The following is a 27,034-nucleotide window of genomic DNA, read 5'->3' on the forward strand; positions in this document are numbered from 1 at the left end:
CTATCAGAGCTCTTGCAGCATGAACTGACATGTCCACCCAATCAAAGGATCAGAGAATGAATCTAGTAGTGAACGCATAAGCTACAGCTAGCTAGCCCTGCAGTGCATAAAATGTGGTGAGTAGTTGACTCAAAGAGAGAAGACAGTAGTTGAACAGTTTTCAACAAATGCATTTCTTAGCAAGAGAGAGAAAGTGAGTAAAAAAAATTCACTTTCACTTATTTAGCTAGCAAAGGCAGCTGGCTAGTTTGGTTACGCAAACACTCTGCTCAAACAGCGGGATGCTATGTTAGCTAGCTGGCTATGTCTATCCAACACAACACTGGAACTCTACCAAGTCAAGGTAAGCTTTTGGTTTTATTAATGTACGGCCACCAGAGGCCGCCGGTGTAACTGCTTACTGACTATACACTAACTTTACTGAATGATTGTAGCAGGTTTACTAATGTATTAGTTCTATTAGCTATGTTGACTAGCTCGTTACTTTAGCTAATTTGGGGACAACGATGTAGGCTGTGTGTAGCGGTTATGACATGGTTTGGCTTGGAAAGGTTTATTCGCCTGGTCACATACAGTGGATGAGTTGTTCATGGAAGTCCACAAACGAAGGGAAAAGGTGAGAGGAGAGTGCATAGAGGAGAGAAGGAATACAACGTGGCTGCTATGAAAGTGAACTGTGTTTATGTGTGATCAGGTGTTTATTCATTCCGCCAATTGTTGAAAAAACGTTTCTTAAACGGAAGCAAACAAAATAGGGATAAAAATGAAATTGTCCAATAGAAATTCTCGTTTGCAACTGTTGGACTAATTATTACACCCTAGATAAACTAAATGTAGGCAAGAGTGTGCAAAGCTGCATTGAATGTGTCACTGTCTGTCATCTCAAATTTCTCTCTCGGCCTGTGTGCACCTACGTTGAAAACTTTCATTCATACGCTAGGTTGTAGCAACCTCATGATGGGTATAGGAAAAATTCAAGTAGTAGTAGCCTAAACCTATCGATGTTATATTGAACAGGGTTAATGGAATATGAACGACAGTCATCCAACATGTTGTACTAGAAATGAGGCCATGCTCATGTAAAAAAAAAAAAAAATTGGTCTCCCTCGTTATAAACGGCACTGACCGCCACTGTGCAGGAATGTCCACATGCAGGAGCACCCCGAATTGCGGGCTGCAGTTGCACACTGCTGATGATGGCGGTCCAAAGGGTACAATCTATGGGTACCATTCCTAGACATTAAAACCAGTTACAGTGCCTTCAGAAAGTATTCACACCCCTCGACTTTTTTACACGTTGTTGTTAATAAGGTGGGATGATCACTGATCTACACAAACTACTCTGTAATGTCAGAGTGGAAGAAAAATTGTAACATTTGCAAAACATGAATGAAAAATTAAAAACTAATATACACTACATGACCAAAAGTATCCAAGTACAGTCTCGTGGGATAATCAGCTCTCTTTAGAACAAGAATGATATATTCATTCTCTGACTAGAAATATCTGATGGAAATGTGAGAGGGATGGTTTTCAATTATAGGACAAATACTAAAGATGAGACTGCTAAGATAAAAGTATCTGATTGGTTGATATTATACATGTGGACATTTTAATCTATTTAGATGAAACCATATCAAGTTAGATTAAGTTGCATGAGGAAAGATACACTGCATGACCAAAAGTATGCTCGTCGAACATCTCATTCCAAAATGATGAGCATTAATATGGAGTTGTTCCCCCCTTGCTTCTATAACAGCCTCCACTCTTCTGGGATGGCTTTCCACTAGATGCTGGAACATTGCTGCAGGGACTTTCTTCTAGTTGCCTAGTTAAATAAAGTTAAATACAATAAAATAAAAATACTCAGCCACAAGAGCATTAGTGAGGTCGGGCACAGATGTCTGGCGATTAGGCCTGGCTCGCAGTCGGCGTTCCAATTAATCCCAAAGGGGTCCAAAGGGGTTGAGGTCAGGGCTCTGTGCAGGCCAGTCAATTTCTTCCACACTGATCTCAACAAACCATTTGTGTGGACCTCGCTTTGTGCATGGGAGCATTGTCATGCTGAAACAAGAAAGGGCCTTCCCCAAACTGTTGATACAAAGTTGGAAGCACAGAATTGTCCAGAATGTCATTGTATGCTGTAGCGTTAAGATTTCCCTTCACTGGAACTAAGGGGCCTAGCCCGAACCATGAAAAACAACCTCAGACCATTATAACTCCACCACACAACTTTACAGTTGATACTATGCAGAGGGTGAAGGGATTCATCACTCCAGAGAAAGCGTCCACAGCTCCAGAATTCAATGGTGGCGAGATTTACACCACTCCAGCCAACGCATGGTGATCTGGGCTTGTGTGCGGCTGCTTGGCCATGGAAACCCATTTTATGAAGCTCCCGACCAACAGTTCTTGTGCTGACGTTGCTTCCAGAGGCAGTTTGGAACTCGGTAATGAATGTTACAGCCGAGGACAGACGATTTTTATGCCCTACGCGCTTCAACACTCGGTGGTCCCGTTCTGTGAGCTTGTGTGGCCTACCACTTCACGGCTGAGCAGTTATTGCTCCTAGACCTTTCCACTTCACAAAACAGCAGAGTTTACCGGGGCATCCCATGACGGTGCCATGTTGAAAGTTACGGAGCTCTTTAGTACGGCTATTTTACTGCCAATGTGTGTCTATGTAGATTGCATGGCTCATGCTCGATTTTATACACCTGTCAGCAACGGGTGTGGCTGAAATAGCCGAAACCACTCATTTGAAGGCGTGCCCACATACACTAGATATATAAAAGTAACTTGATTACATCATAAGCATTCAACTGCCTGAGTCAATACATGTTAGAATCACCTTTGGCAGCAATTACAGTTGTGGCTTTCTGGGTAAGGCTCTAAGAGCTTTGCACACCTGGATCGTAGAATATTTGCACATGATTATTTTGACATTTCTTCAAACACTGTCAAGTTGGTTGTTGATCATTGCAAGACAACCATTTTCAAATCTTAGATTTTCAAGCCGATTTAAGTCAAAACTGTAACTAGACCACTCAAGAACACTGAATGTGGTATTGGTAAGCAACTCCAGTGTTTGTTTGGCCTTGTGCTTTAGGTTATTGTCCTGCTGAAGGGTGAATTGGTCTCCCAGTGTCTGGTGGAAAGCAGACTGAACTAGCCTCTATTCCATTTCTTTTATCCTAAAAAAAACAATGTTGTTGATCCATCCTCAGTTTTGTCCTGTCGCAGCCATTCAACGCTTACGGTTTTAAGTTACCATTGGGCTTATGGTGAAATCCCTGAGCGGTTTCCTTCCTCTCAGGCAACTGAGTTAGGAAGGACACCTGTATCATTGTAGTGACTGGGTGTATTAATACACCATCCAAAGTGTAATCAATAACTTCACCATGCTCAAAGGGATATTCAATGTCTGCTTTTCATTTGGTTTTTACCCATCTATCAATAGGTGCCCTTGTATTTATGCTTGCCATAACAAAAGGATTGAATACTTATGTACTCAAGACAGTCCAGTGTATTTTTTTTGTTAATTTGTAAAAATGTTTACAAACATAATTACACTTTGACAGTATGGGGTATTGTGTGTAGGCCAGTGTGACAATATCTCAATTTAAACCATTTTAAATTCAGGCTGTTACACAACAACATGTGGAAAAAGTCAAAGACTGTGAATACTTTTTGAATGCACTGTATGTCAGTAATGAAACACTGAAAACCCATAAATAAATAAAGCCCCCATAAAATCTATATTAAAATCCCTTAAATATCACAAAATACATTTAGAGTAGAGTTTAATATATCCTATTGAAAAGAAAATACGTAATTAAGTTAGTTCAGTAATCCATTTTGAAAATCTATACATTTTTCATTGAAAAAGTATTCTATATAATCTAACAGCTGTGTTTGAGAGAGTACATGTATGCTAAACAAAAATATAAACGCAACACGCAAAAGTGTTGGTCCCATGTTTCATGATCTGAAATTTAAAAAACACAAAAAGCTTATTTCTCTCAAATTTTGAGCACAAATTTGTTTACATCCCTGTTAGTAAGTATTTTTCCTTTACCTAGACAATCCCATCCACCTGACACATGTGGCATATCAAGAAGCTGATTAAACAGCATGATCATTACACACCTTGTGCTGGGGACAATATAAAGACCAGGAAATGTCATGCTGACTGCAGAAAAGTCCACTAGAGCTGGTGCCAGAGAACTTAATGTTCATTCCTCTACAATAAGAAGCCTCCAATGCCGTTTTAGAAAATTTGGTAGTACATCCAACCGGCCTCCCAACTGTAAACCATGTGTTACCACACCAGCCCAGGACCTCCACATCCAGTTTCTTCACCTGCGGGATCGTCTGACACTAGCCACCCGGACAGCTGATGAAACTGTGGGTTTGCACAACCAAAGCATTTCTGCACAAACTGTCAGAAACCGTATCACGGAAGCGCTGATTCAGAGGGGTTGGGTTAAATGCGGAAGACATTTTAGTTGAATGCAATCAGTTGTACAACTCGTCGTCCTCACCAGGGTCTTGACCTGATTGCAGTTTGGCGCTGTAACCAACTTCAGTGGGCAAATGCTCACTTTCGATGGCCACTGGCACACTGGGAAAGTGTACTCTTCACAGATGAATCCCGGTTTAAACTGTACCGGGCAGATGGCAGACAGCGTGTATGCCATTGTGTGGGTGAGTTGCTTGCTGATGTCAACGTTGTGAACAGAGAGAAATCCATGTGAAATCCATGGTGGCGGTGGGGTTATGGTATGGGCAGGTATAAGCTATGGACAACGAACACAATTGCACATTATCAATGGCAATTTGAATGCACAGAGATACCATGATGAGATCCTGAGGCCCATTGTCGTGCCATTCATCCACTGCCATCACCTCGTGTTTCAGAGTTATAATGCATGGCCCATGCCGCAAGGATCTGTACACAATTCCTGGAAGCTAAAAATGTCCCAGTTCTTCCATGGCCTGCATACTCACCAGACATTTCACCAATTGAGCATGTTTGGGATGCTCTGGATCGACATGTACGACAGCATGTTCCAGTTCCTGCCAATATCTAGCAACTTCGCACAGACATTGAAGAGGAGTGGGCACAGGCCACAATCAACAGCCTGATCAACTCTTATGCGAAGGAGATGTGTTGTGCTGCATGAGGCAAATGGTGGTCACACCTGATACTGACTGGTTTTCTGATCCACGCCCCAACCTTTTTTTTAAGGTAACTGTGACCAACAGATGCATATCTCTATTCCCAGTCATGTGAAATCCATAGATTAGGGCCTAATTAATTTATTTCACTGATTTCCTTATATGAACTGTAACTCAGTAATATCTTTGAAATTGTTGCATGTTGCGTTTATATTTTTGTTCCATGTACATATCAAACCCCACTGGAATGTCTAATTCTTTTATAAGAATTAGTTCATTTTCATTTCCTATTCCATAGTTTCTCCATGTCTTAAAATGGTTTACATTCAAATGTCCAGCAAATTTCTCAGTGTTCAGAAGACACCCATTGGCTACTGTTTCTCCATGTGAGAGCCAGGAAGTGGTCAGGTTCAGGGACATTCCAGATTCAGGCACTGGGTTACTGGAACTGCTGCAGCAGATGTAGTAGTCAAGGATGTGTATATCATTCATTGTCAAGAGTTCATGCTTGTGTATGACCACAATGGTGATTGAAAGTTCAATGTTCCTGGGAGGGAAGGCACTGAGATGCATAGGCGATCACTCAGTAGAATTGCACACTTTGCACAGATAGCAAGCTGTGGATGGTAGGAGTTGGCAGTCTCCATTGTCCAACAGTTAGTGGTTTAGCATTAAGGCTTGATCTTCCACAGCTGTAGAAGAGACAACAAGGAGGGTGCATTTAAAAACACTTGTGGAAGTTAATACAAATGTACTAAGAGGAAAACCACTCTGACAGAGGCAAGTCAATTAAGAACAAATTATTATTATTTATTTTGGGGGGAATTTTACCCCAATATTGTGGTATCCAATTGTTTTAGTAGCTACTATCTTGTCTCATCGCTAAAACTCCCATACGGGCTCGGAAGAGACGGAGGTTGAAAGTCATGCGTCCTCCGATACACACCCCAACCAAGCCGCACTGCTTCTTAACACAGCGCGCATCCAACCCGGAAGCCAGCCGCACCAATGTGTCGGAGGAAACACAGTGCACCTGGCAACCTTGGTTAGCGCGAACCCAGAGTCTCTGGTGGTACAGCTGACGCTGCAGTACAGCGCCATTAACCACTGCGCCACCCGGGAGGCTCCCAACAAATTATTTTTTACAATGACGGCCTACCCCGGCCAAAACCAGACGTTGCTGTGCCAATTGTGCTCCACCACATATCAGTGTTCTGCTACAGCACTGTGGTATTAGAAGTGTCTCCACTCACTCTGATGTTGAAGCCGAGCAGATCGCTGACCACAGCGGAGACTGCAGACAGGATGACCACACGTGTGATGTTGTAGATAAGAGGGTTCACAGTCAGACCCAGCAGTCGGAAGGGGGTGTCAAGCTCCTGTAAAAGGGTTGGTATGAAAAGTTAGAGATGCTTTCACTGCACGTTATGCTGAATAAACTACCACCAGCCCAGAAGACGAGACTAAATCCAAATATTCATAATGTGGCTAAAGTTTAAAGACATGCTTACTTTCATTAATTTTGTTGCAAGCTTCAGAACATTGTTCACTATGTTCAACATTTCTTTCTTGTTGGGCTTCTTTTCCATCTTAAGATACAAGTTGATCTGAAAGAATTGAGAAGATGCATTACTGAAAGTATTAAAGTGGTCTGTCTGCGTGTGCACGTGTGTGTGTGTTGTAGGGAGCCTCACCTGTTCCGTCAGCAGCACTGACACGTTGCTGTATTTACAGTTGGTCTCGGAGCCCAAGGTGGCCAGGCGGAGCAGGAAGAGGATGAGAGAGGAACCCCACACCATGAGCTCCCAGTTGGTCTCAGAGTCCAGGAAGGTGTGGTGACTGTTCAGGAGCTGGGAGTTATAGATAGAAAAAAAGAGTACTCAATCTTTCATCGATTGAGTTTCTACAGGTTGGACCTTAACCAATGCCCATTCATAACAAGGGGAAGGTAAATCATGGTGTTTCCTGGAATTCTGTATATTTATCAGAGATACAGACACTCTTTCTTATAGATATGTCTGACCTGTGTACACAAGATGAAGGCGATGGAGAGGGCCAGGAGGAAGATGGAGGAGACGATGACATCAACGGAACGCTGGGGCCCACGTCTCTGTGATGAACGGGAAAAAAGGGTAAGACATTAATCACCCCCTACTGGTCAAAGCCATACACTGAAGTATACCTAAAAAAGTCATAGGAGTAGTGAGAGTAAGTCAGACCTTGAGGAAGGAGCGGAGCGACAGCCACATCTTTATGTTCTGCACATTCTTCAGCCTGAAATGGGGGATTTCCCACTTCTTAGCCTTTCGTGCTGAGGTGATGTGGTTGAAGAGTTTGGCGAAAACAAGCCGCTGTTGATGAAAGAGAACCACGCAAAAACATATGTCAACCACACCATTTCCAGCACGTTTGTTTTGTAGCAGTATGTCTACTACAGTACAGTGGGACTAACATGCTGACCTGTTTGTAGGTCCTCTCTGCCACACACATCATGAAGAAGAAGAGTCCGGTGAGGCAAAGCCTCTCCACGGTGGTGATGAAGAAGAAGGCGTAGATCTGGGTGTTGGGCGGCCCCACCACCATGACAGCCAGCTCTACCAGGGACAGGGAGCTCAGGCGCTTCATGTCCAGCTGTTGTGCCAGGCGGAAGACAAAAGGAAGCAGTGCCAGTGTGGCAGTGAACAACCCCCCCAGGGCTAGGTAACCCATGCCTTGCTCCACCACCTTCACCTACACAGAAGAAATTACCTCTGTTAGGAGGACAGTGGCATGGAGCACAGAGTACACAGCCCTAATAGTGTTTCTATAAATAGAATCAGACAGAACCCCTTTCCAGTCCTAAAGCATTACAGACCCGCATTCCCTCTGTATTGGATGTGTGTTAATTCTACCAAAAAGGCATCAGTGTGTAATGAAGTGGTCATAGGAGGTGTACCCGTGTGAGGATGATCCCACTGATCTCCAGTACTGACATATCTGCTTTCTTGCACTCCCCCTGCTCCCAGATGATGACACTGACCCGGTCTCTGGATGGGTGGCACGCCTGCAGCCACGATAGATGGCCCTGTGAGGAGAGAAAGCTGGTGAGCCGATATATACTTACCCTTTCTGTGATTAAAGTGAGTCCTTGTGGACGGACCCACCTGCAGCAGGGTCTCATCATCACTGCTGAGAGTGGTGAACGGGGGGAGGGTCAGGCCAGGGCCGTATCGCCCGTCCCCCTCACTGTCACTACTGCCAGTGGAGACGGTGTCAGGCCCCTGAAGAAGCTCCTCCCATATTGTGTCATCTGTGTCAGAAGCCGGGCGCTCCAGTTCGGTCCGAAGGCGCTCCACTTCATGAGGTTTCACCTTAGTGTCCATGGCACCTCCACTACTTTCCTCCTGTGCAAATAATAGGTCAAACTAAAATGTCCCCCTTTCACTCTGGCTACAATAAACAGAGCAGGACTCACTGCCTCTTAAGGTTTACCTGAGGTGATGAGGGGTTAGAGAAGGAGTGAAGGCGTCTCTTCCTGAGAACAGAGGCAGGTATAGTTCCAGCTACACCAGTAGGTAGTTTTTCTTTCCCATCCTCCTCACTTGAAAGTTCGTCAGAGGCCCCAAAGCCTGACTTTCTCTGGTTGTTCTGGAATAGAATCACAATCAACAATAGAATCCGCAGGATCAACAGCAACACAACCTTGGTAGCCAAAATGTCAATCACAGACAAAGCCCCATCTTAAAAGCCCCGCCCAGCCTTACAACCTGATAGACAAATTTGCTCAGGCAACACAAAAGGTAACAAATACATTTTGAGATTCCCCACACACATGAAAATAGGAACTTTTGGAACTCTGGTAGCCCTGAAAACACTTGAACCTTATACGGGTAAAAATCATAATAAAAATCATAAATCATAATCACATCAATAAATTGGTTATAAACTCCGAACACAGTAATGTCGACAGCAAAATGGATGCAGAGAATGTGAAAAAGAAACTCGAAACGAGCAAATGTTTACTGGTTGCTCAGGAGGGAAAGGGGAAGTCAGATCTGTGGAAGACATTTGACTTAGTTATGTAAACTACTGGAGATCAAGAAAAAGGAGGGTATAGAAGCAAGTGTTGCATGAGTATTAGGATTGCCAAAAAGTTGCTGTTAGATTACAATATTTTTTCTGACCATTTGGAACAGTGTAAACAACACTAAATGAATAAGTGTACTAGAGAGTCTGTTCAAAGGAAAAAAAGATATACAAAGCCTTTATTACAGCAGACTAAAAACAGTTGCATGCATTCGTGAATTGCGGTTTATTTTTTGCATATGCTAATTATTCAAAGCTCCCTTTGTTATTCAATTTTAAAACTAAAATGCTTGATTGCATTTCAAAGCATGAATGTCTCATATTCATTTGTTCATGCCATCACACAGCATGACTGATTGATACAGTAGGCTGTATTGAAATATAGGCCTAAGTAAATTACGGTATTAAGACTGAACCGGACACAGTCTTAGGCCTACAGCTAGATGGCTGAGTATACAAGGCTACTTTACAAAGCCTACTAATGATAACGACATTAGTTATTATTATAAAGATGATCCTAATAATAATTGTAATAATAACAATAAGAAGGAAATCAAGAAAAAGGAGGGTATAGGAACGAGAGATGCATGGATATTGTGTATGACACACAGGTGCTGTTAGATTACAATATTAATTTTCTGCCTGTTGGAAGTGTAAACAACACTAAATAAATTATAAGTAATAAGTAATAACAATATTAACGGAAAACAATTGTAAAGCATTTATTACGGCATAGCAAATATTAAAAACCGCCAAATCTGTGAAATTTCTTTATCCGTCATTTTGCCGTTGTATGAGGCTTGGTGCTCACGGAATCAGTAGGCTATTAAACAAACACTCAAACAGAAGCAAGATCTGCCTTATTTCTGTAGATACAGTACCAGTCAAAAGTTTGAATACACCTACTCATTCAAGGGTTTTTCTTTATTTGTACTATTTTCTACATTGTGAAGACATCAAAACTATGAAATAACACATCTGGAATCATGTAGTAATCAAAAAGCAGCCACCCTTTGCCTTGATGACAGCTTTGCACACTCATTGCATTCTATCAACCAGCTTCATGAATGTATTTCAATTAACAGGTGTGCCCTGTTAAAAGTTAATCTGTGGAATGTATTTTCTTCTCAATGCATTTGAGCCAAATCAGTTGTGTTGAATCAGTTGTGCTCTACAAGGTAGAGGTGGTATACAGAAGATATCCCTACTTGGTAAAAGACCAAGTCCATATTATGGCAAGAACCACTCAATTAAGCAAAAAATAATAATTACTTTAAAATAATAATAATAATAATAATAATATGCCATTTAGCAGACGCTTTTATCCAACATGGAGGTCAGTCAATATGTACAATTTCAAGAACGTTGAAAGTTTCTTCAAGTGCAGCCGCAAAAACCATCAAGCGCTATGATGAAACTGGCTCTCATGACGGCCGCCACAGGAAAGTAAGACCCAGATTTACCTCTGCTGCAGAGGATAAGTTCATTAGTTAAGTGCACCTCTGACTACAGCCCAAATAAATGCTTCACAAAGTTCAAGTAACAGACACATCTCAACATCAACTGTTCAGAGGAGACTACGTGAATCAGGCCTTCATGGTCAAATTTCTGCAAAGAAACCACTACTAAAGGACACCAATAATAAGAAGAGACCTGCTTGGGCCAAGAAACACGAGCAATGGACAATAGACTGGTGAAAATCTGTCCTTTGGTCTGGTAAATCCAAATTGGAGATTTTTGGTTGTATAAAGCCTGGCACATTTAACAGTTGATTATGGACCTAATTAAGTTGGGGTTCGCTGGCTCCTCAATTTTCTTAGACAATTAGGTTAAGCCCTATTTCGCACAGGACTAGAATTACTAGAGAACATTGGTTATGTAATAATTACCCCAGAATGTCTGTTACTCCAGAGGACGATTAGGACGGAATACATTTTTTCCAAACTGCCCCCTGTAATTCTTTATTCTTTTCAAAAACATTGACAGTTATGACAGTGTTTTTTTCTACACAAAGATATTTCAACAAGTCCAGGTGATAACAGTGTCGCCATAATATTTGAATTGAGGAAGTGTGATAATCATTAGGATATTTTAGCGATCTGCAGTAGACCTCCTAAATGCCCCCCAGCCTTCAGATGTGAGCTGAACAGTGCACTTGCACTGTAGATGTGTTTTAAGGGTATGGTTGTAAAAGTGAACTTATCATTCTCATATTTTTAGGTCAGTTGTATGCTGCTTTGCGATCTATTAACCACAAGGGTTACATTAAATAGGTGCAATATTTTTCACAGGTGCATTTGGCAATATTCAATTCATAAGCACAAAACATATGAACAAAAGCATTCACTGTGAAAGTTGATACATGTAGGCCCTTCATTTTTAGCCTATGCACAGTTATTGTTTTCTTGCTCAAACCGTGAGCAACACCTGTCAAACTCAAACATTTCTCTCAAAACACAGGGATGCCGATTTGCACAGGACTAGTATTGTCAGAGGACCTTGGAGTTCACCAAAAAACAGTCGCTTATTGTGGCTGGTATTGTTACTTTCCTGTCATGTACAAATTATTGACATGGCAGATTTGGACAGGACTAAAATTAGATTTATTAGTGTGGCTCCATTATTCTTACATAATCATATACAATTTCAGTATCACGTCTTAGAATGATGGATTGTGCCATCCGTGCGACCACCGCAGTGGATTAGTCAACTGAGACAGGCATGAATTAGACAGGTGTTTTGTGCACATTGAAAAAAATACAATTGCAAACGCTCGACTAAAGAAATCTCGGTCAACCAACAGCCTATCGACCAAACAATCGACCAGTCGCCTAAATGGGGTCAGCCCTAATACAGTGTCAACGTTTATGATCACTATGTTTGATGTTCAGTTACAAGATGACATGGCGTTGTTGTGAACAGAATGAGCCTGTTGGTCTATTGTGAAGAGATGCACCTGAATGCACTCATTACTCCTTTCTATGGGGACCAAAATTACGATCTATTTCTCTGAAATACCTTGTGAAAGTCTAACACTGTAAGATCATATTTTACAACTTAGCTAGTCACGTTGGCAATAAAACACATTTTGAAATGATGCCCAACTGAACCAGACTGCGATTTATAAATGGGCCGTTTTTGTATTGCATGAAACAACAACAGTGATTGTGTGATGGCAGGGATGCAGCGTTGTGCTCCAAACGAAACAACTACAAGTGTGCTTGTTCTAGTTCCTCAATGGCACAGCTAGGAGAGCTCAAAAAAGCACCTTGTAGTTGAAAACTCTTCTTTGAGTCATAAAAGTGCATTTCAATTGAGGAACTTTGGAGAGGTGTGTGACCACTTGGAGACACCAGTTAGTCCTCTCATTCAAACCCTTGTCATTTTTGTTGTCTTATGTTGCACCTACCACACATTTTGCAGGAATATTTTTTATCATGTTACTGAATGTATCAAGAGTATTTTCAGACTTCGCTATCAACAAATGTGGCGAGAAGTACAGTAAATGTAAAATGCACATAAAATCAACAGTGTAATGTTTGGATTCAGTCTTGTGTCAGGTGAACTGTTGTGTCCTCAACTTTGGTGTAATAATTTTCCCATTATCTCCAAACTATTCCCTTTCTATTGCTCCCATGGTTATGCATTTCATATTTCTTCTGTAAGAAACAATTCAATTTAGCACCTTCCATATAGGCCAATTCCTAGAGTGTAAAGGGTTAACGACTGCTTGACTCACAAACATGAATTATTGCTATATGTTCAGGTAGAGGATCTGGTCATTGTCTGTATGGCCTTACCCTTCTCTCCTCTGATCTGTACAACCTCTGGTTTTCCTCCAGCTGCCAAGGCTGCAGCTCAGTGTCCCCATCGGTCCCCTGTCCTTCTGTTCTCTTCAATCCTCTACCCTTCCTTGGCCTGAATGAATGTTGAGAAATGAGGGAACATGTTATACAGTGTGAGAGCAGTTTGCAAGAGTGTATAAAAGGGTGAGCACAAAGCAGTGTGTGTGTGTTACATGCTGTAAGAGCCCAACCTCCTCCTTCGTGCAGGGCTGGTGCTGCTCACGGGGCTGTCTGAGGGGCTCCGGTTGGACTCAGTGGACACTATCTGGCAGTGCACTGTCCCCAGCAACAACATCAGACACATGGGCCCAAATAGCTCACTAGCACTGGCTGCGGGAACTTCCATGTACAACACTGATGCTGCCACTGCAGAGAGAAAGCCATTAAGTTAACAGGCCAACCAAAAATGTTAGAAACCTGCTCTTTAGAGAGTTAGTGAATGACAGACTTATTTACTTCAAGTCGATAAATAGTATATCGTATGACTTCTTAACAGTAGACAACAAGCATGATCTGACCCATGCCTAAAGCAATGTTAATGTGAGATGCGAGTTTACCTTGCATCAAGTAGAGCACCAGGATACAGGTGGAGATGGACCTGGAGGTCACCTGGATCCACCATTGGAAAAAGAAGGGGAAGAGGAGCACCCTGACCAGACCCTTACGAGTCAATGCTGTCCATGGACTATCTGGCTTTGCCTTGCTGAATGTGGATCCTGGAATAGAAGAGAGCCAATCAATAGCGTTGCATGCACCATATCCATCCAATAAGCGACATTGTGTAAGATATAAGACCTTGTAACAAATGGATATTCACCTCTTACTAAGTCAACATCAATGAGGTCTGTCTTGATGTGGCCAGACCTCTTTGGTTTACTGTCAATACCCTGTGGGGGTGACACTTATCTTAGTGACAAATGCTGATCATATAAGAATTGTGTGCATATTAGGCCAAATGTCATGAACTTACATTAAATTCTGCTTGCTCCAGAGATTTCTCCCAGACCTGCTGATCATATGCACCAATCTGTTGACACATGCACACACTTCAGTTTGTATCATCTCATGTAGGGGATTTTAGACCCTCATTACATTGTCAGTAAGTCTAGCATGTCTTAGGGGCCATTTACATTAGTAAAATATGTCTAGTGAGATCTCTCTTCAACATCAGATTTGCAACTTTTCTATTTACACCAGCCTGGGATGTAGTGTGGCCAAAGCCACATTCCTGCATCATGTGAGTGCAACTATTAGCATATCGTAAATACCATAGTATTTAGACAATCAAAATAAGGCTAGAAATTGAAACTATACAGGAGCTTCTCATCTAAACCATATTGCACATAGTGTTGCACACTTGATTAATGCAATGATTCACACATATATGGATATTTTAAAAGCATTTCATTTTCAATTTGTCTAACAGAGCAAGAAAGCTGTGTACTTGTATTAAGGCAATTACGGTAATTCGGGCAGGGACATGTGGTGTGGGAGAGACTTTTTCTTAAAGGGTAACTCTCAACCCCAATTTCAGCCTTTGCCCGACCCGTTCAAATTTAACAAATATTAGGTGAGATGTTGTGGGCGGGGGGAATATCTCATGAAAATTCATTTTGGGGGTGGGTAAACATAGTTGTACCTGATCCCACCATGTTCTCACTAAAGCATACTTACCAGAAGTCCACTGGCACTCTGATAATAAAATAATGTGCATCGTGAGAAAATACATCTCTGCACAGTTAGCTCACAGTGGTAAGGCGGCGAGTTCCTGACATCTACTGCCACTTGCGGTGTAAGTTTGAATTCCCCATTGAGCTTTATAAACTTGACACTTTGCCAAAGTTTTAAAAAATGGCATTGTTTAGAAAAAGTGGAAGGTTGAATTGAGTTTGTGCACACGCGCACTTCACAGAGGAGGCGTTCCCAAATGGAAATATGCAAATATATGCTACAACTAGCTAGCTCTTGCTTGGCTTTGCCCACCCCCTTGCTTTATCTGCCCACTATGCTTCATTTGCGCCTACTGTAAACAACACAGATGAACCATCTTAGGTTAGTTATAAATATCTTTGTCAATATGGCATGCTTCAAATTCAAATATTTCAGGCACCATTGGGAGTTTTCCATAGGAATACGTGGAAGATGTCAGCGCTATCACTATTGGTGCATTCAAGACAACTGGTAACTCAGAATAATACGAGGTCAAATCATGACGTCATGATCTACAGATGGGAAAGTCTGAGCTCTAGAAAGAGGCCCAAGTTCCCGAGTTGGAATTCCGAGTTGGATGACTGTTCAAAAGGATTTTTCCTCAGTCGGAGCAAGTTTTTTTTTGGAGTTCCCAGTTGTCTTGAACGCACTCAAGTCAAAAGTCTGAGATTTCCGAGTTACCAGTTGCCAGATGTTTTGAACATGGCATATCATCTACTGGTTTTACATACCTCCGGAGGTTTTATTTAGGCAAGTCAGTTAAGAACAAATTCTTATTTAAAATGACGGCCTACACCGGCCAAACCTGGACGACGCTGGGCCAATTGTGCTCCGCCCTATGGGACTCTCAAATCACAGCCGGTTGTGGTTGTGGTAATGTGGGAGACATCTCTTAAAGAGATTTGAATCTAGATCTGTCTCTTTACACTACACAAGTATCTCTCCTGGACCTAGCTTGTGTTGTCAAAGTAGTGTAGTGTAAAGAGGCCCTTACCTTCTCTTGATACCAAGCTATTCTTGCCATTGTTGTTTTATGACTGTGATGAAGATTGGGTCAGGTCATTGTGCAGGGGCCACAGTGGCAGATAAGATCTGACTGCAACCCAGGCTTGTCAAAACAAAGGAAAGAACATTAGAGATAAAGCAAAAACAAAGCCAGTGTGGAGTACAAAGGGCATTCACACACATCATGTTCACTCAATACCAGAAATCATCACTGATAACTGTAGTTTACTGTTTTTAATTGTGCTGCATGTACATTTGTTATACTCAATACAAAACTAATGTTAGCTGTATAGGCTACAGATAGTCAACTGACTAAAACTTACCCCAAAGCCAAAGGATAATGTGGTTGAAGATAGGTGCTACAATGGTCCTACTGTATTCGGGTGAAACTCTACTAGAGATCATTCCAAAAACATTAAAAGATCAATCATTCCTCTTAGAACCATCATCCAGGAGCAGTATCAAGTGGGATGGCGCAGTAACGTTGTAGGATTGCAAACTAGCTAGCTCTGCCTCACCGTCATCATCATTCAAGCAACCTCAGCTAGGCTATACTTTTCAACTCGAACAAAACACGTTTCAACTTCTACATTTGCCACCATTCAAAATAGGTAAACAGATTCGCGGCACATTTAGCTAATCTAGAAACCAGTACAGTAGTGCTATATTAGCAATAGAAGCTAGCTAGCTACCATGAAGCAAAGTTAGCTCGCCAGCTTTTCTTCAGCCCAGGAGTGGCGCGGAGCTCGACGGGGTAAACTAGCCAACTAGCAGCATCTCGACTGCGGGAATCGCAAAGATTTATGAGCAATTTCATTTATTTCAGTTATGTAAACGATTTTCCAAATGCAAACTTCGTTGTCAGTTGCATTTCAAGGCGAATTCATAGGAATGCGCACTGACATGTCTCTTGCGACTCTTTTTTTCCGGGTTAATCCGATTCATTTCAGCCTGCTTGTTGACAATTTTCAGAACTGTCAAATCTGTGGCGCGTGTGGTCTGTGGAAAATCCACATTATAATAAATAACTTGTTACGGCTCGGCTAGAGTGTATGCCTTACCACTCTAGACTTGTAGAATAAACATCAATGCATAGTAAAATAAAGATTTTTACATTATGTAGATTTCCATAGCATTACTTATAACTATTTACATTTTTTGTCACTGTTGTTTTTTGTCCACATTATTGTATTGTACTGTATTTTTGTCGTCCTCACAGTTCCTGCTTGTCCAATAGAATGATAAATCCCTTACTGTTTCAAACCCCATGTCACACTAGTTAAATTAGTTAAATCTAAAATGACTTAAATCTAAAATCCTGAAAACTGCAATGATTTACACAAATAAATAAAAGGCCTATAACAAGTAGACTACACAGGCATAATTACACAAAATAATCACAAGAAGACCATCCATGTGGTATAATAACCCCAGAAGGAAATGATGTTTATCCAGAGCTTGGGTTACATTTGAGATATTGTCACTGAAGTCCTGGGTGTCGGCTGATGGTTGTTCTTGGTCGGATGCAGCACACACCAACTTGCTCTTGACCTTCTTATTGGAGCTGATGATGAAGATGGGACTGAGAGAGGCATAACAGCAGGAGAAGAAGACCCTCTTGTCAGCCACCATTGGAGACAACTTGGCTACCGTCAGCATGTAAATCCAGATGACATTGTCTATGCGGAAGAATATAACATTCAGGGTGAAGGCAGGCATGGTGCCATTGCGGGGGCAAATAGAGAAAATTCTTGCTGTGATGCATCCATGTTGAGGAGCCACAGCCGTGCGAAGGTGGGCACAATGGCTGGGAAGACAGGACTTAAGCCTGGACAAAGCTGCAGGGGCGATGGTCATCACCGCCTGGAACACACTGAGCATACAAGTGATGAAAGTGGACAGGGCCCGGGCGATGCAGTATGGATAAATGACCACCTTGCACCGGGTCATTCAGCAGGTTGAGCAGGCCAAACACAGTCATGGTCTGGGGAGCAGCATCAGGTCAACGAAGGCGAGGTGGCAGAGAATCATGTCCAAAGGCATGAGTATGTGCTCAGAGCAGAAGACCTGGGTGTAGGCCAGCAGCACCAGAGTGTTCCCCAATCATCCTGTTTCACAAAACCTCTGCTGCACAGTGGGGAGTAACAATCCTGACAGTGTACATTTCTAACCCAACGTTGCTCCATTCTCAACATATGAATGAAAGATGGTAATGTTGTGGTTTAGCTGTGCTTAAGACATAACAGTGTATTTTAGACAGCACCCTTAACTATAAGTCGAACTTGGAATAAAGTCAACTCATGCTGAAGGATCCTTGATTTAGGCTAAGGTGACATTTGAATGTGCTACTCATTTTCAAACCACTATGAGATCAATAATCTGAAGTGGTGTAATTTCCCCATGTTAGTATCAATATGTTGACATGAGTACAGGACTAATTAGAGCACAAGCTCATGCATGTTCTTCTCTAGGGATTCTATAATGTATTCTACATAGTAAGCAGAGGGTTTTTAATAAGTTTCCTCCAAAGACTAGACTTGTTTTTTCCCCTTTCGAATTTCTTTATAGATTTATTTTTCATTTCAATGCCTCAAACAGGTTGTCAAAAACTACAGACGACTGTTGAACATCTAAATAAGTATACTCTCCCAGGGGTAAATATACCTTTCAGTGGAATTCCAGTCTGTTGTTATGGACCAAGGTCTTTGCTTCGGCACCTTTATCTCCGACAGAGGAGCCAGCGTGACAGTGAGGCGTGTTTCACATCAATGACATCAAACAATCTCAAGTCTATCTGACTTGTTATGCATCTCATTATAAAACATCAATCACAAAGTAAAACAAACACACATTGCTCATACTTCATTTTTCAGTTTGGGGTAACTATTTTACTCCTATGTCAGACCTTTTTGAATGGCAAAAATGATACCCTTGTCTTGTCACATCATTCTCCAGAGGGGGGCACTGTAGGCTTGTTGTTAGTCCTTACCTGGACTGTAGCAGAAAGCGATTCAAAGAAACCATAGAAAAAGAACAAAATAGAACAGTATGCCTAGTCTATGAGAATTTAAAGTGATAATTATGGCTGGGAATACATTGAGCATTAGACAAAGGGTTTTGTCCCCATTCGAATGCTTTCTTTGCACAATAACTTGACATATAGATACTTCTTGAGACCTCAATTTCCTTTTATTTGGTGTCATTCTGTCCTCAGTCCCGATTACATGTTCTGGTGGCATATAGCCACAGCTGGAACAGATGCAGTCATCTGTATTGATCTCAGGTAATTGGAGGGAGATGAAAGAGGAGCCTAAAGTCAGTGGACCATGCTGATCACCACCTACAGTTACTGAATCTCTCTGAGAGTATAAGTACACAAGGAAACTCACTAGCCAAGGGGACTTTGGTCTGGTTTACAAACACACTAGTGATCAGACTCCAACATCATAAAGAATTCCTCTCAGGTAAAATAACTGATGTATGCAATGGCCTTCTGAGATGATTGTATATATTGACAAATACTGATTTGACATATATTTTCATATCCTTTATCTCTGCAACCACGGAATCAGAGGAGGTGGTCTGGGGAGTGCTGTACCTGTCACTGTGGTTGATGTCCCAAGAAACACTGCTGTCCTCTTGGCATTCCTCCTGGCACTGTACCAGGAGCACTAGCTCCTTCCTGCTGATGCAATCGTGCTGCACCTGGCCTGTGCCAACCTGCTTGTGTTGGGTGTGTGCTGCCCTCTAGAGACCCTGGCGAGCTTCCTGCGGCCATAGCCTTGTCCCTGGGCTCCTGGAACGACTCGGGCCTCATGCAGCACAGCATTAATTTGTTCGCTTTCCTTTTATGCAGTCCACGCAGGTGAACTGGGCTGTCCAGGTGGGGAGGGACGTGGTGCCCATGGCCCTGATGGCCAGTCTGGTTATCCTGGTTTTTCTGTACTGCCACAGCCAGCAGGTGAAGGGACTCTGCAGCAGATTTGGGGCCAGTGGTGGGGCAGAGCAGCGGGCAGCTAAGGCTGTAGTGGCCTTGGTGACCCTGTACATGTTCCTCTATGGGGTGGATAATGGACTGTGCACATATTCTTCTTGTTGCAGCACTCAGCCCCCTGCTGATCATAACCACCAACAGGAAGATGAACAGCAGGCTGAGGTGTGTGGTGCAGGAGAGGCCTGTTCAGGACAGCGCCACTACACTATCTACTGTGTGAGTGAGGGACATTATTGTGGTCAGATATGGTTACAAAGATGAGGAATGTTGATTATTCATGAATTATGTTGCTATTAGAATATGGATCATAAAACATATAGAGCTAACATTGTACAATGTGAAATGTGTGGCAAAAGTATCTTGAACTCGTGTACTTCAGTTTTTAAATTAGATTTTTATCCCGGTTAATATTTTTCAGCATATAACATTATTGTTTGAGCTGTTTTGACTTATGTCCCAAAGTTGATGGCATGCTTGAAATTACAGAACTGGAAGGTCATGAAACCAATATGTTGCTAGAAATGAACGTGTGTTTAGAAAATAAAAAAAGATGCATCGAAGCAGAGTTTGAGCCTTTTTTGTCACACGGTCCAATTAGTGAAATTACCAGGATATTAATCATTCCAGATTTGTCCTGTTATTGTTTTGTTTGTTCATTCATTATGCTCCTTCATCTTAATTGGGTGGAAGAATTATAACTGGATGACTAAAGCACACAATAGCTGTCAAATGACTTCCAGCAGTCTCTTTCGAAGCAATTAACACTTTGAATAGGGTCTGCAAAATGTCTCATTGCTAATGAAGATAGTTAATTGCCCCACAGAGACCCAGGTATGGTCTCATGGGAAAACCAGCTATCTTTAGAACAAGAATGATACATTCAATCTCTGAATAGAAATATCTGATGGAAATGTGAGAGAGCGATGGTTTTCAATTAAGGCCAAATACTAAAGACTAAAGGCTAAGATAAAAGTATCTGATTGGTTGATATTATACATGTAGACATTTGTATCTACTTAGATGAAGCCATATCATGTCATGTTTGTCATTTATTGTCATGTCTTGTCCCTGTGCTCCCCATGCTATTCGTTTCCCTCTGCTGGTCTTGTTTGGTTCTATCCCTCTCTCTCCCCCTCCCCCTTTCACTCTCTCGCTCTCTCTTCTCTCTGTCGTTCCGTTCCTGCTCCCAGCTGTTCCTATTCCCCTAATCATCATTTAGTCTTCCCACACCTGTTCCCGATCCTTTCCCCTGATTAGACTCCCTATTTATTCCTTTGTGATCCGTTCCTGTTCCATCGGTTCCTTGTTTTGTATTCCATGCTGTAATTGCGTTTCGCCCTGTCCTGTCGTGTTTTTGCCGTGATTGTGTATCACCCTGTCCTGTCGTGTTTTGTGCCTTCTTCAGACGCTGCGTGTGAGCAGGTGTCTCAGTTGACTACGGCCTGCGCCTACCCGCGACCTGCAGTCTGTGGCCGCTTCTCCAGTTGTTTTCCCCTCTACTATCTAGAGGATTTCAGTGATTCGGTTTTGAGCATTAATAAACTCTGTTTCTGTTAAGTCGCGTTTGGGTCCTCCTTCACCTGCATAACAGAAGGAACCGATCAAAGAATGGACCCAGCGACTTCTGACGCTCGTTACACTGCCGTCGAGATCCAAGGAGCCATGCTCGGCAGACACGAGCAGGAATTGTCCGCTGCTCGCCAGGCCGTGGAAAACCTGGCTGCTCAGGTTTCCGACCTCTCTGGACAGTTCCTGAGTCTACGTCTCGTGCCACCTGTTACTTCCTGGCCTGCCGAGCCTCCAGAACCTAGGGTTAATAACCCACCTTGCTACTCCGGGCAGCCCACTGAGTGCCGCTCCTTTCTCACGCAGTGTGAGATTGTGTTCTCTCTCCAACCCAACACATACTCTAGAGAGAGCTCGGGTTGCTTCACGTCATCTCACTCCTCACTGGCCGGGCTCGAGAATGGGGCACAGCTATCTGGGAGGCAAGGGCTGTTTGCTCTAACGATTTCCAGAACTTTAAAGAGGAGATGATTCGGGTTTTTGACCGTTCAGTTTTTGGTGGGGAGGCTTCTAGGGCCCTGGCTTCCTTATGCCAAGGTGAACGGTCCATAACGGATTATTCCATTGAGTTTCGCACTCTTGCTGCCTCTAGTGAGTGGAACGAGCCGGCGCTGCTCGCTCGTTTTCTGGAGGGACTCCACGCTGTGGTTAAGGATGAGATTCTCTCCCGGGAGGTTCCTTCAGATGTGGACTCTTTGATTGCTCTCGCCATCCGCATAGAACGACGGGTAGATCTTCGTCACCGGGCTCGTGGAAGAGAGCTCGCATCAACGGTGTTTCCCTGCTCCGCATCGCAGCCATCTCCCCCCTCTGGCTTTGAGACTGAGCCCATGCAGCTGGGAGGGATTCGCATCTCGAATAAGGAGAGGGAACGGAGGATCACCAACCGCCTGTGCCTCTATTGTGGAGTTGCTGGACATTTCGTTAATTCATGTCCAGTAAAAGCCAGAGCTCATCTGTAAGCGGAGGGCTACAGGTGAGCGCAACTACTCAAGTCTCTCCATCAAAGTCCTGTACTACTTTGTCGGTCCACCTCGCTGGACCGGTTCGGGCCCATGTAGTGCCTTGATAGACTCTGGGGCTGAGGGTTGTTTCATGGACGAAGCATGGGTTCGGAAACATGACATTCCTTTCAGAGAGTTAGATAAGCCTAAATTTTGCCTTAGATGGTAGTCATCTTCCCAGTATCAGATTTGAGACACTACCTTTAACCCTCACAGTATCTGGTAACCACAGTGAGACTATTTCTTTTTTGATTTTCCGTTCACCGTTTACACCTGTTGTTTTGGGTCATCCCTGGCTAGTATGTCATAATCCTTCTATTAATTGGTCTAGTAATTCTATCCTATCCTGGAACGTTTCTTGTCATGTGAAGTGTTTAATGTCTGCCATCCCTCCCGTTTCTTCTGTCCCTACTTCTCAGGAGGAACCTGGCGATTTGACAGGAGTGCCGGAGGAATATCATGATCTGCGCACGGTCTTCAGTCGGTCCCGAGCCAACTCCCTTCCTCCTCACCGGTCGTATGATTGTAGTATTGATCTCCTTCCGGGGACCACTCCTCCTCGAGGTAGACTATACTCTCTGTCGGCTCCCGAACGTAAGGCTCTCGAGGATTATTTGTCTGTGTCTCTTGACGCCGGTACCATAGTGCCTTCTTCCTCTCCGGCCGGGCGGGGTTCTTTTTTGTTAAGAAGAAGGACGGTACTCTGCGCCCCTGCGTGGATTAAATTCTGAATGACATAACGGTTAAGAATCGTTATCCGCTTCCCCTTATGTCATCAGCCTTCCCATTCTGCAGGGAGCCAGGTGCTTTACTAAGTTGGACCTTCGTAACGCTTACCATCTCGTGCGCATCAGAGAGGGGGACGAGTGGAAAACACGTTTAATACTCCGTTAGGGCATTTTGAGTACCGGGTTCTGCCGTTCGGTCTCGCCAATGCGCCAGCTGTTTTCAGGCATTAGTTAATGATGTTCTGAGAGACATGCTGAACATTTTCGTTTTGTCTATCTTGACGATATCCTGATTTTTTCTCCGTCACTTGGTCGAGATTCATGTTCAGCACGTTCGACGTGTTCTACAGCGCCTTTTAGAGAATTGTCTCTATGTAAAGGCTGAGAAGTGCTCTTTTCATGTCTCCTCCGTTACTTTCTCGGTTCCGTTATTTCCGCTGAAGGCATTCAGATGGATTCCGCTAAGGTCCAAGCTGTCAGTGATTGGCCCGTTCCAAGGTCACGTGTCGAGTTGCAGCGCTTTTTTTTTTTAGGTTTCGCTAATTTCTATCGGCGTTTCATTCGTAATTTCGGTCAAGTTGCTGCCCCTCTCACAGCTCTTACTTCTGTCAAGACGTGTTTTAAGTGGTCCGGTTCCGCCCAGGGAGCTTTTGATCTTCTAAAAGAACGTTTTACGTCCGCTCCTATCCTCGTTACTCCTGACGTCACTAGACAATTCATTGTCGAGGTTGACGCTTCAGAGGTAGGCGTGGGAGCCATTCTATCCCAGCGCTTCCAGTCTGACGATAAGGTTCATCCTTGCGCTTATTTTTCTCATCGCCTGTCGCCATCTGAGCGCAACTATGATGTGGGTAACCGTGAACTGCTCGCCATCCGCTTAGCCCTAGGCGAATGGCGACAGTGGTTGGAGGGGCGACCGTTCCTTTTGTCGTTTGGACAGACCATAAGAACCTTGAGTACATCCGTTCTGCCAAACGACTTAATGCCCGTCAAGCTCGTTGGGCGTTGTTTTTCGCTCGTTTCGAGTTTGTGATTTCTTACCGTCCGGGTAGCAAGAACACCAAGCCTGATGCCTTATCCCGTCTGTTTAGTTCTTCTGTGGCTTCTACTGATCCCGAGGGGATTCTTCCTTATGGGCGTGTTGTCGGGTTAACAGTCTGGGGAATTGAAAGACAGGTTAAGCAAGCACTCACGCACACTGCGTCGCCGCGCGCTTGTCCTAGTAACCTCCTTTTCGTTCCTGTTTCCACTCGTCTGGCTGTTCTTCAGTGGGCTCACTCTGCCAAGTTAGCGGGTCATCCCGGTGTTCGAGGCACTCTTGCGTCTATTCGCCAGCGCTTTTGGTGGCCGACTCAGGAGCGTGACACGCGCCGTTTCGTGGCTGCCTGTTCGGACTGCGCGCAGACTAAGTCGGGTAACTCTCCTCCTGCCGGTCGTCTCAGACCGCTCCCCATTCCTTCTCGACCATGGTCTCACATTGCCTTAGACTTCATTACCGGTCTGCCTTTGTCTGCGGGGAAGACTGTGATTCTGACGGTTGTCGATAGGTTCTCTAAGGCGGCACATTTCATTCCCCTCGCTAAACTTCCTTCCGCTAAGGAGACGGCACAAATCATTATTGAGAATGTATTCAGAATTCATGGCCTCCCGTTAGACGCCGTTTCAGACAGAGGTCCGCAATTCACGTCACAGTTTTGGAGGGAGTTCTGTCGTTTGATTGGTGCGTCCGTCAGTCTCTCTTCCGGGTTTCATCCCCAGTCTAACGGTCAAGCAGAGAGGGCCAATCAGACGATTGGTCGCATACTACGCAGCCTTTCTTTCAGGAACCCTGCGTCTTGGGCAGAACAGCTCCCCTGGGCAGAATACGCTCACAATTCGCTTCCTTCGTCTGCTACCGGGTTATCTCCGTTTCAGAGTAGTCTGGGTTACCAGCCTCCTCTGTTCTCATCCCAGCTTGCCGAGTCCAGCGTTCCCTCCGCTCAAGCGTTTGTCCAACGTTGTGAGCGCACCTGGAGGAGGGTGAGGTCTGCACTTTGCCGTTACAGGGCACAGACGGTGAGAGCCGCCAATAAACGCAGGATTAAGAGTCCAAGGTATTGTTGCGGCCAGAGAGTGTGGCTTTCCACTCGCAACCTTCCTCTTGCGACAGCTTCTCGTAAGTTGACTCCGCGGTTCATTGGTCCGTTCCGTGTCTCCCAGGTCGTCAATCCAGTCGCTGTGCGACTGCTTGTTCAACATCTTCGTCGCGTCCATCCTGTCTTCCATGTCTCCTGTGTTAAGCCCTTTCTTCGCACCCCCGTTCGTCTTCCCTCCCCCTCCCGTCCTTGTCGAGAGCGCACCTATTTACAAAGTACATAAAATTATGGACATGCGTTCTCGGGGGCATGGGTCACTAATACCTAGTGGATTGGGAGGGTTACGGTCCTGAGGAGAGGAGTTGGGTTCCGTCTCGGGACGTGCTGGACCGTTCGCTCATCGATGATTTCCTCCGTTGCCGCCAGGATTCCTCCTCGAGTGCGCCAGGAGGCGCTCGGTGAGTGGGGGTACTGTCATGTTTGTCATTTATTGTCATGTCTTGTCCCTGTGCTCCCCATGCTATTCGTTTCCCTCTGCTGGTCTTGTTTGGTTCTATCCCTCTCTCTCCCCTCCCCCTTTCACTCTCTCGCTCTCTCTTCTCTCTGTCGTTCCGTTCCTGCTCCCAGCTGTTCCTATTCCCCTAATCATCATTTAGTCTTCCCACACCTGTTCCCGATCCTTTCCCCTGATTAGACTCCCTATTTATTCCTTTGTGATCCGTTCCTGTTCCATCGGTTCCTTGTTTTGTATTCCATGCTGTAATTGCGTTTCGCCCTGTCCTGTCGTGTTTTTTGCCGTGATTGTGTATCACCCTGTCCTGTCGTGTTTTGTGCCTTCTTCAGACGCTGCGTGTGAGCAGGTGTCTCAGTTGACTACGGCCTGCGCCTACCCGAAGCGACCTGCAGTCTGTGGCCGCTTCTCCAGTTGTTTTCCCCTCTACTATCTAGAGGATTTCAGTGATTCGGTTTTGAGCATTAATAAACTCTGTTTCTGTTAAGTCGCGTTTGGGTCCTCCTTCACCTGCATAACATATCAAGTTAGAAGAAGTTGCATGAGGAAAGATATGCCCTTGATAAAGTTATTCACTACGGGTGATATTCCCATTTGCATGTAGTTGTATTCTACTTCAGGAAAATCCAGGGTTGAGTAAAAGGGACCTGGAGGGGTGGGGTTAAGAGTGTCTGAAGTGTGATTTCACAACCTCATTTATGTACAAAGAGTAAGTGATTAGTTTTATATGGCAATTACAACAAACATTTGTAGTATTCTTAAAGGGCTTTGTATTATGTGCCTGGCCACATATATTTTCATTTTAGATGCAACTTGTTTTTTAGATGCATTATATCAGTGGAGGTACTGCATGGCAAATCAAAACTCAAATCAAATGAAATTGTATTGGTCATATACACATATTTAGCAGATGTTATTGTGGGTGTAGCGATATGCTTGTGTTCCTAGCTCCAACAGTGCAGTAGTATCTAACAATTCACAACAATACACACATCTAGAAGTAAAAGAAAGGAATAAAGAAATATGTAAATATTAGATTGAGCAATGTCGGAGTGGCATTGACTAAAATACAGTAGAATAGACTACAGTATATACATATGAGATGAGTAAAGCAGTATGTAACATTATTAAAGTGACTAGTGTTAAAGTGACTTAAAGTCACTTTACTTAAAGTGACTTCACTTAAAGTGACTAGTGTGGTCAGTAATTCCAAGTCTATGTACATAGGGCAGCAGCCTCTAAGGTGCAGGGTTGCGTAACCAGGTGGAAGCCGGCTAGTGATGGCTATTTAACAGTCTGATCGCTTTGAGATAGAAGCTGTTTTTCAGTCTCTCAGGCCCAGCTTTGATG

The 27,034-nt window shown here is 43.7% G+C and overlaps 1 protein-coding gene and 1 pseudogene across 1 annotated transcript; both read right to left on the minus strand.

Annotated features, from left to right (window-relative positions):
* Nucleotides 1-5,306: 5,306 nt before the first annotated feature.
* On the minus strand, nt 5,307-16,801 carry LOC124031396 (protein PHTF1-like). The gene is made up of 17 exons (XM_046342583.1): nt 16,130-16,801; nt 15,796-15,909; nt 14,062-14,118; nt 13,909-13,978; nt 13,649-13,807; nt 13,283-13,457; nt 13,047-13,164; nt 8,653-8,808; nt 8,325-8,564; nt 8,117-8,245; nt 7,642-7,911; nt 7,401-7,532; nt 7,205-7,291; nt 6,876-7,031; nt 6,693-6,788; nt 6,435-6,560; nt 5,307-5,873 (listed from the first exon to the last, which is right to left on the minus strand). Exons 2-17 carry the CDS (start codon nt 15,823-15,825, stop codon nt 5,853-5,855), a joined length of 2,022 nt encoding a protein of 673 aa, XP_046198539.1. The 5' UTR covers nt 15,826-15,909; nt 16,130-16,801; the 3' UTR covers nt 5,307-5,852.
* A 361-nt stretch (nt 16,802-17,162) lies between these two features.
* Nucleotides 17,163-19,929, minus strand: LOC124017013 (annotated as a pseudogene).
* Nucleotides 19,930-27,034: the final 7,105 nt, after the last annotated feature.

This window comes from Oncorhynchus gorbuscha, linkage group LG03, assembly GCF_021184085.1.
Source record: "Oncorhynchus gorbuscha isolate QuinsamMale2020 ecotype Even-year linkage group LG03, OgorEven_v1.0, whole genome shotgun sequence".
Classification (NCBI taxonomy): Eukaryota; Metazoa; Chordata; class Actinopteri; order Salmoniformes; family Salmonidae; genus Oncorhynchus; species Oncorhynchus gorbuscha.